Source organism: Dipteris shenzhenensis, chromosome 14 (assembly GCF_047967505.1).
Source record: "Dipteris shenzhenensis isolate YYH24624 ecotype China chromosome 14, Dip_SZ_1.0, whole genome shotgun sequence".
Taxonomy (NCBI): Eukaryota; Viridiplantae; Streptophyta; class Polypodiopsida; order Gleicheniales; family Dipteridaceae; genus Dipteris; species Dipteris shenzhenensis.
In genome coordinates this window covers 46,489,773-46,500,242 of record NC_141609.1, presented here as the reverse complement: position 1 = coordinate 46,500,242, position 10,470 = coordinate 46,489,773, and the positions used below count along the sequence as shown (strand labels likewise).

At 45.1% G+C, this 10,470-nt stretch overlaps 1 protein-coding gene across 1 annotated transcript; it reads left to right on the top strand.

The window, feature by feature from the left end:
• Positions 1–222: 222 nt before the first annotated feature.
• LOC147894722 (putative receptor protein kinase ZmPK1) lies at positions 223–2,853 on the top strand. The gene has a single exon (XM_087385360.1). It carries the CDS (start codon positions 223–225, stop codon positions 2,851–2,853), a length of 2,631 nt encoding a protein of 876 aa, XP_087241486.1.
• Positions 2,854–10,470: the final 7,617 nt, after the last annotated feature.

Below are 10,470 nucleotides of genomic sequence, written 5' to 3'. Positions count from 1 at the left end.
TCTGCTTTTCCTCCTGCTCTTCAATTTTTGCTTTGAGCAAGTGCTCTAATAAGCAAGGAGTTTGGGAAAGCTGAGACAAGCTATAGTCACCTCAAATCCCACGTCTTCTTCCTGTCTAATTCTGTGCCAGATGGTCTGCTCATTTGCTCAGCCATAGCCAAAGCCTAGTCTGTGCTTCTAAGCAAGAGATTCTGCCTCCAAAACAAGGAAGCCCTTTGAGACATGAATCAATCCCTTCGTCCCTGTAATTCTGTGCAGCCAATTGCTCTTCTCATTTGCTCAGCGATAGCCATAGCTTCCATCTTCTTTCCCTCTGCTGCACATGCAACATTTTCTCTCTCGCTCGGAGCTTCCCTTGCACCTCTCCAAAGCCAGCCCTTGCTATCCTCCAGCGCCTCTTTCTCCTTTGGCTTTCGCACCCTCCCTGATCAGCGCCCTTCTCATGCTCATCCGAAGGATGCCTTCTACCTTGCCATTTGGTTCACCAATCTCGATCAGACCATCGTTTGGCTCGCCAACAGAGACAAACCGGTCTCCCGCAAGGCTTCCCTCAACCTTACCGCCACCGGCAATCTGCTTCTGTTTGACCCTTCCCTCAACCCAACTCAGATCTGGAGCTCTCGCACCATCCAGCATAAGGACGTCGTGAGAGCTGACCTCCTGGACTCTGGGAATCTGGTCTTGGTCGACAGCTCTGGTCGCCCTCTTTGGCAGAGCTTCGACAGCCCCACTGATACACTTCTGGATGGGCAACGCCTCGAAGGAACTGCGCAGCTCGTGTCCCGCAAGAGGTCTAATACTTATGCGTCAGGCAGATATGCCCTGAAATTTAAGACGCCTCAAGCAGTCCAGCTTGTGGACTTGGAGGACTCGGAATATTGGCAGCTATCAGGAAAGGGGACAACAAGCGACTCCATGGATACCAGCGCAAGCTTTGTAGAGTTCCATTCTGATGGGAACCTGACATTCTACGCCTCGGAAAATATTATGTTTGGCAACTACATAGCGGCTGATTTTCTGTCGAAAACCACACGCAGGCTCACACTTGACATGGACGGTAATCTACGAATGTATAGCTGGGACGAAGGTTCAAGTGCATGGATCAGGGTGTGGATTGCGTTTGATAATCAGTGCACTCGCATAAAAAAATTGTGTGGCGAGTACGGCATTTGTTTGTATACTCCGGAGCCTACTTGCATCTGTCCTCCTGGATTTTCTATTGTTGATTCCACCGATTTGTCGGGAGGCTGCCGTCCAAACTCCCCTGTTCAGACTACTTGCGACAGCAGCAGCTACATAAAGCTCGATTCCACAGACTTCCCTTGGAATGATTATCATGATGAATCAGGCGTATCAGAGGCACACTGTAAGGATTTGTGTTCGGCTGATTGCAAGTGTAAGGCAGCTGTCTACTGGCAAACTGGAGACGGACATTGCTGGCTAAAATCGGACGTGTTCAACGGCTACAGTATGGTATCACAAAAGTTCCGTTCCTTTTTGAAGATATCAGCAATGGATCAATCGGCTTTAAGATCTGAATCAGTAACACACTGGACTAGCAACGTCGTTTTGCAGCCATGGATCTTTAACGAGACTGGTTTCGGATCAAATACCTTAACCAACAATCGAATTGTAATTCTTTCCTTGTCCTTCGTTGTTGGGGGACAGTTCCTGTGCTTTGGCCTGGTTATCATCATCTTGGTCCTCAGAAGAGCTGACCAACAGCGTTACACTAAGCTTCACGAAGATTTGGAAGGTGTCTCTGGGGCTCCTGTCATGTTCTCGTACCAGGAACTGAAAGCTGCAACATACAACTTTCACGAAGTTCTAGGTTCAGGAGCTTTCGGAACAGTTTACAAAGGGCAGCTTCCAGATGGGCAAGTGGTTGCAGTGAAGCGATTGGAAGGGGTCTCTCAGCGTGAAAAACAGTTCCGTGCAGAGATCGCGACCATAGGCAAGGTGCATCACATGAATTTGGTTCGCTTATGCGGGTTTTGTGCAGAGGGCGATCACAGGATGCTGGTGTACGAGTACATGGAGAACGGGTCCTTGGATGCCATTTTATTCCACGCTCCTACGAACTCCATCAGGCTCGACTGGAAGACGAGATTCGAGATCTGCAAGGGCGTAGCTCGAGGGATCAGGTACTTGCACGAGGAGTGCCACGACTGCATACTGCACTGCGACATAAAGCCACAGAACATACTCCTCCACAAGGGCTACAAGGAAGCGAAGGTGGCGGACTTCGGGCTAGCGTATTTATACAGCAGGGAGGAGGCGGTGAAGATGACGACGGTGAGGGGGACGAGGGGGTATTTAGCGCCGGAGTGGGTGTGGAATCAGCCGATAACAGAGAAGGCGGATGTGTTCAGCTATGGGATGCTAGTGTTGGAGATAGTGAGCGGGAGGAAGAACTACGTGGAGGAGGAAGGGGGAGGGTGGTGCATGCCGGTGAGGGCGTACGAGGTGGAGGTGATGGGAGAGGAGGGGAGGGTGGTGGAAGAAGAGATGGAGGAGGAGGAGGCGAAGATGGTGGTGAGGGTGGCGCTATGTTGCATACAAAGGGAGATGGAGAAGAGGCCGAGTATGGGGAGTGTAGTGCAAATGCTGGAGAAGACGATCCAAGTTCCTAAAGAGCTTTCTCCGCCACCTTTCTTCTACGACACCGCCTCGCCAGCTCGCCCGCCCTCCTTCGCCACCTTCTCCACTTCCTCCTCCTCAGCCACCACCTCTGCTTCCTCCTCTCCCTGGACTTCCTCCCCTCTCCTCTTCCGAAATCATATGCCTTCCACCGCCCGCCGCCACTCCCCTAGGTACTACAATTCCTTCCGACCGCTTCAATCAAAGAATTGATAGCCTCCATGGCGTCGCAAGCTCGAAGATGGTGGCTCGCGTCGGGGACAAGATGCAAGCAAGGCGTCGACGAGCACAGAGGTCGCGTCCGGCAACAAGAGTCGGGAGCACGCCTTTGCTCTGAGCGTAAGGAGCACAAATCAATTCTCCCACGGAACATCCCGTTGAAATTGGAAAATCCAAGGTGATCCGGAGTAAAGTTTCTCGATCGTCTTAGTTCTCAGACAGCTGAACAATCTAAGCACGTTTGTTTGTCCATTTTCTATTTCTAATGATTGGGCATTTGTGCATGTTTGCGTTGCAATTTTTAAGAACGGCGATATTTCTCTTTGCAAGTTCCAAATTTTTGTGTCTTCGTTGCTGTTTTGGTCGTGCATCTCTAATTTCGACTTTTATCTGTCATTTTATGAAGTGAAACTTTGTGCTTTGGCTCCTGCAACTTTTCTTTTTTTCCATTAACTTTTTAACTTGTGTATCTACAACAATTTTCATCTGTCTCTCTAGGACGTGAAAGCATTGTTGCTTCGTTTCTTGCAATTTCTTCGTTTATGATTAGCATAACACTTTTGTGGAGAATATGACTGCATTGTGTTTGCAAAACATTGCCAAGGCCCTATTTTTGAGGTATGCCTAATTTGACATTTCGTTATGCTGGTTTTGTTTCATGCAAGATGAAAACTGTGAACTTAATCTGCCATGCTTCAACTAGTCCATGGAATTTTGTTTCATTGAAATTAGTTCTCCAATGCATACTTGGTTGTTTATTTGCTTTTGTTATTTGCCTTGCATTGAAACATACTTTAAATATATGAATGGCATTGCCACTCCTTTTAAAGAATAAGAGAACTTATAAGATACAATATCTCTACAATAGCATGAAGAACACTTTAGGATTAAAGATTGTACAATAACCAAAAATTTATATTTTCTATGATAATTAATGCCACAAAAATTTATGAAAGACCAATGAACTTATTGCAACTTCATGACTATTTGCAGTAAGCAAAGTGTCTTCTACACCAGTGAAGAGTCATGAAGATGAGGTGAAGTCGTCTTCATTACCAAAGGAAGGGTTTGTGAAGAGCATGCATGTGGCAAATGATGGAGAAAACATCCAAGCCATAGTTTCTCTACAAAGCCGTGGTTTAGATGACCCTAAGTCGCTGCCAGTACTATACATATGGTAGCTCACGGATTGTATTAACTATAGGCTCGAAACTCTTGGTTAAATATGGGACATGCAAAGCCAAAGATTCAGACTACAATGTTGTCGTAAGGGCTGATTTTATTGATAGGCATAGTTGTGATACTATCACATTTGTAGTGTCTCATTCATACGTTGATGAATTAAAAGACAAGCTTGAGGTAGATTCCTTCTATAGGATAGAAGGGCATGCTGTCTTGAAGAGAAATATACTAGGTGAAGGAGGTACTTGTCAATACTCTATTCACCTTGATGCCATGACGACTTTGCTGAAGGGTGAGGCATTTGAGGTTTACTCAATGACCACAAGCTTGCTAAGTACGTGCCTTATGCAACAAAGAATTGCAGATCCCTCAAGCAAATTAATAAGGTAATGGGAACTATCTCATTTGTTGTGATCAAAGTCGACATGAATGGAGGGGTAGCGGATCAACTCATCATTGCAGACGGCCCTAGGAATGAAGATCATGCAGCAGTGAGCATGGCCATTTACAAATTTCTTTTAATGTACTCCCTTCTCGTCTTCTAAGTGCATGTTAACTTGCTGACCTTTGTAGCTCACATTTGTGAATGCTCACAAGTGCCTCTTTGTGCGCCTTGTAGAAGAATATAATAAAGATGGCATCGTCCTATACACTTTAAAGAAAAAAGTGAGGGATCAAGGAGGATCAAAGCACCACAAGAGAGACATAGGGTAGCAAACACTCAATCTATTACAATCTATATGTGATCAATAATACATGATAGGCTTCTTATATAGAGAGAGCCCTTAGAATAGTCAACACTTGTGGGATCCTTTGATTCACATCTCTCCTTATGGATGTCCTCGATCCACATCCTCACATCTTGTAGTCCACATCCTAGGGTGGCTACTTTAATACATTCCTATACCATACCTTAGCCTCTAATATGTGCTCATGGCAGCATATCTCAGCACCTCCCCTTGGTGCCATGATCCATTGGCTACCGCAAGGTGGTCAGATGTGAGTTTACATTCCATCACTAGGTATTACAAGATCAAATCCTCCCCTGGGTGCTTGCATGGCTAGGTCGCCAGGCTTGATTTACAAACATGTGGGCTAAAGGTGGCAAGGTTTTTGCTTCTCAATACTTGATGTCGATGGCGTTCTCTTCTTTCCTTGATGTAGCTTGATGCATGATGCTTTGTTCTTCCATGTGTCTTAATGCTTTATGTGTGGATGCCATGTTCTGTGCTATGGTCATCTCATGCATTTTGCTTTTGGCATGCTTATGACAATGATGTGTACATTCATGCTTTGATTTGTCATTTATTGCAAAGGTCTTACCAATTGATTTCTTTCAATATTGGCAGTGTCTAATTGCATACAAATGATTCTAATCTAACAGGAGCGTAGAGCTCAAAAAGGCGGTCACTTTTCCTTTTCGGAGTGTGTGCAAATTCTTCATGTATTGGAAGCTATGGCTTGTCAAAGTTTTGATCGAGAAATGGCTCTTCATGATGTGGCACAAGGATTCACATGCAAAATTCAAACTGTGTTGAACAAGGGGTTATGTGCTTAGGTGGCACTTTGCTGACTTGGCATTCTACCACATGGCTAATGACATGGCAATTAGGGTTGACTGTGTAAGATGAACTTAGCTGCCACATGGCACTTGACTCACAACAAGACAAAGCACCCATAGACGCGCACACAGACGCGTTTACTGAACTAAATAAAAAACTTACGAGCGTGTCTATTTTTGCATCTGGAGACCCGCATCTACCAGCGCGTCTATATATCAGACACACGCGCGTATAGATGCGCATGTAGATGCCTAAATAGACGCGCTTATAAATGTGTTTATAGATGCAAAAATAGACGCTTGTCGAACAGACATACGCGTATATAGACGCCCTTAAAAAAAAAAAAAAAAAAATTACAGAATGCTGTGTATGTTGTGTATGCTATATAGTTACAAGAATCCCATATCCACATTTTGTAATTCAATTCTTATAGCCAATCGCATTTTAATTACAATTCCAAATAAAACATTACAACTCCAAAACACAATAAAATTGAAAGCTCAAAAAGTGCTTGTATATACATATAGCATGAAGCTAAGCCACGTCATGTGGCTTCAAGTACAAAAAATAAGGAAGCTAAGCCATGTCATGTGGCTTCAAGTACAAAAAATAAGAGGAGTGTATATATAAGAGGCACGAAGCCAAGCCAGTGGCTTTAAGTACAAAAAAGAGTAGCTAGCACTACTTCTACGACTAATCCTCGCTGCCTTCCACGCTCCCTTCTGTGCTCCCTTCTGCACTCCCTTCTGCGCCTCCTTCCTCGTCTTCCTCGTCGTCTTGTGCACGGGCCTGTAAACAAGGGACAACATATATCAATGTATGAAAAATCAAATCTTTACTTATAATTTTGGCATTATTTAATTACTTTCAAATACCTCGGGGGCCGCTCCAGTAACCCGGGTATACTGCTCCTCAGTAATCAACCCGTCATCATAGAAGTGCCTCCATGTATCTCCTCTGCGATGGTGGCAGTGGTAGGCTGTCTCCACAGGAGTAGGGTATCTGCCCATGATCTCAAGCTGCAAGACGACACACTTTGTGGAGGGATTAGTACAAAGAAACAACCTCCTAATAAACTACATAAGCAATATAATTTGAGATCGATACTTACAAATTGGGACTCCCATGATTCAACACTCCCTGCTCCAAAATGTGTGCTTCCATATTCCTCCATCTGGATACTTCGTGCCTCCACATGTTGCACACTGGGGTCCTCCCTCGCTGACTTCATTGCTTTCTTCCACTCATGCTTGTGAGCGGTGTGGGGCGGGCCCCTTGGCGGTTGACCTCCCTCAAGCCTGGCAAGCTCCGCTAATGCCTGCCTCTTAAGCGAAGATCTTTTATTGCCAAGTATCGTAACAATCTTTGACTTGGACCATTTATCTGTGAACTGGCGATTGGGGGGGTTAGGATACCTAGAGTGAACAGCAGCGAGGGTCTCATCAGCCAACCTCTTTGGCTGGTCTTTGAAGTGGATAAAGCAATCTCTGTAATTGTTAGCAATTACAGAGCGCATGAAGGCCATGATGTCCTTCCCCCGCGCATCCATCAAGATGCCTCTTGTCTGAGTGATGTCATAGAATATCGTACCATCACCCTGAGGCACGTCTAAATCATCTGAATCATCATCGTCCCCACTGCCACATGGCCCAAAGCACTGTGCCATGCATCCCCCACCGCTCTCCCTACTACTACGCCTGCTACCGTGTCGTGTCAAGCTCGTACGCTAGCCACTCGTAGCTGGAGACTGCACGGGACTACGCTGACCACTCGTAGTTGGAGAATCGAGTCTCGACAACACAGGAGTACGTTGATGGCTCTGCAAGACAGAAGGACCTCCTAATGGCATGGGGGAAGGGGCATAAGACGGGATGGCAGAAGGGGCATAAGACGGCATGGGGGAAGGGGCATAAGAAGGGGCATAAGACGGCTGTGTTGACTCTGCTGGGGTGATCTCAGGCGGTGTGGGGTGGTTTGGAGTCTGTAGTGCCGACTCCTGGGGAGTGTTTAGAGTACCCGTCATATACCCGTATAACTCCACAGGACTAGGAGGGTGCCCTAAAAGGTTATATAAGTCCTTCCAAATAGAATCCCGGGGATCAAGTCAGCTGGAAGCGCTTCCTGGCCACATGTTGAACTGGAAAAAAGAAAAAAAATCTATTATTGATGAGCTAAGAAGAAAGGGGAAGGGAAGAGAGGCTTACTGTCGGAGCGCATCTATAGACGCGTTTGATTAGCGTGTCTATTTTCATGTATATCAGTGCGTCTATAGACGCGTCTGTCTATGTCTGTAAACAAGCTAGACGCACGTTTAGACGCGCCTGTAGATGCAGTTTTAGATGCGCTTTGAGACACGCCTATAGATGCGCTCTGTCAGACAAGATTTCTAAAAAGTAGAAAAGGACATTGCGCCCGACACACAAACGTGACACTGCTACCCAGATCATCCGTTTCTTGGATATGAGAAAGTACAAACCTAAAGAGAGCAAACTTCCAAAAAAGATCAACTTCAAAAAGACTTACCTTGGATAGAGGTATGGAAGGTTCTTCTTCTTTTTCAAAGTTGCTTCTCCTCCTTGTTCATCCTCCTCTCCTTTAAGCTTGGAAGTAAGTGTGGGTGCCTTCCTCTTAAGTGTAAGCTTAGAAGTAAGTATGGGAGCCTTCCTCTTAAGCGTCGAAACTGTGGATTTGCTAATAAGGAAGGAAGCAAGCCATGCGAAGTATAAGTAATGTGAAGAAAAGCAAAGCGAGCGCGCTAAAAGTAGGTTTAAAAGCCGTGTCTATAATCACATCTAATAGTGCATCTATAGGCACGTTTAAATACATAGAGTAGACGTACCTTTAGATGCGCATGTAGATGCGCTTTTAGACGCGCCTTTAGACGCACCACAGAGTTTAAAATTAAACATTTGAAGAAGAGCAAATTTGGTGGGTTGTTTGTTTATAGGATGTCTTCTTCTTCAACAAGTAGCTCCAGTGAGGATGAATCCCTCCGTATCCACCATCGCGAAAAGTGGTTGGAGCAAAAAATCAAATGTCTATGTGATCGATGTCGAGGAAACATGTATCGTGCATGCAGGATTACACTCAATCACATCTCAAAGTATGGAGAATGGGATGTGACCATAAACAAGGTAAGGGTTTATAAGTTAAGGTTGATTGAGATACCTATGGGTGTTCATATGTTTGAGTTATGATCCCCTTTTAATTTGATACAGGATGAGGTGCCACTCCCGCATATGTTGCCCTATGCTCGCCGTGAGGAGGCGAAGCATCGGCGATATGAGGTGGGATCTTTAGGAGGGACCATTACGAATGCATGGAGTGATGGTGATAGTAGCCCTCCGCCATTACCTCATGAAGCCGTGGAGGAGGAGGTGTTTGATGATATGGTGTGGGATTTATATGTCCATCAAGGGAGGGATGATAGCATGGAGCAGGATAATCTTTTTACTGCAGCATCGACTCCACTGTTTGAGGGGTGCACATTCTCTGTTCTACGTGCCTTCCTTGAGGTACTAAACTTGCAAACCATCTATGGATGGAGCAATGCAAGTTTGAATGCATTACTCAAGTAAGCTTTAAAGTCTATTTTGCAAACATGGTGAATTATGCTAGTGGGTCAATTACTCGAATGCTTTTCCTCATTTATGGTCTTCACGTGCAGGCTATTGTGTAAAATGCTTCCAAGGGACAATAAACTACTGACCTCAAGAGATATGACAAGGCAACATGTGACCTCTCTTGGAGGATTAGATTACAAGCGCATCCATGCATGTGTCAACGATTGCATTTTGTTTCCTGGACTACATAAGGATGCAAGAGAGTGTCCTACTTGTGGAGAGGCAAGATATAGAGCAAATCTCAAAACCTTGGACGTGCCTCGTAAGGTAAGCATTGCACTTCTAATTATGAATAGGCAAAGGATGTGGCACCCTAAACCCACCTTCAACTCTTAATTGCATCTATTGTTCAAGTCTCACTACATCGGGTTACCATGCATGTCCTGTTTGTGGTACTTCGCTAGCTGCCTCACGGGCACAGACGCATTGAATAAGGTCATCTATGAGAATCACCATCGATTTCTCCCACCTGATCATCCTAGATATGTTGCCCCTTGGAATGAAGTCCTCCCACAATCACTCACCGTGGGAGATTGGATGAGAATTTGGGACAGTTCCACGACTCCTCCACCACTTGGCATGAGCCAGTAAGGGTTTGTAACTATTGTGTGCTATATTGGCTGGAAGTAAAGATTGCCCGCTAACACTTTATTTTGTTTAGATACTCCATCTTTTATCATTTACCATATTGGTCCCACCTCAAGATCAATCACCTGCTTGATCCAATGCATATCTTCAAGAATGTGGCATCCACCATTTGGGAGCATTTGAATGGGACACGAGATTCCGCAGGCATAAGGGAGGATCTACGTACCACAGGGAGGATGCGTGAAGCTTGGCCTCAAGAGAGACCAAATGGGAGTGTTTTTTTACCTCGTGCACCGTGGATGTTATCAAAGCTAGAGATGGCGATGGTGAAGTGCGCTATTACTACAATTCGTACGCCCACTGGAGGCATGAGGTGTTTGAAGGGAGCCTTTACAAAGAGCAAGAAAAGAGGTGTAGAGCAATTATATGGCTTGAAATCTCATGATTGGCACAAGATGCTCTAAGTAAGTATTTTATGTGCATAATATCTTTTTCCTTTCAAATTTGTGAGTGAATAGTTATAAGCAACTAATCAACCACCTCCTCATGGGTTCAGTTCATACTACCTACTAGCATTTCACGTAGTGCATCGAAGGACGTGAAAGATTGTATTTACAAGATGGGTGAGCTTGTGAGGTACTTTACATGATACAAAA

What these genes read in the sequence shown, in the direction of transcription:
- LOC147894722 (XM_087385360.1), top strand. Translation starts at nt 223, where the DNA reads ATGAATCAATCCCTTCGTCCCTGTAATTCTGTGCAGCCAATTGCTCTT.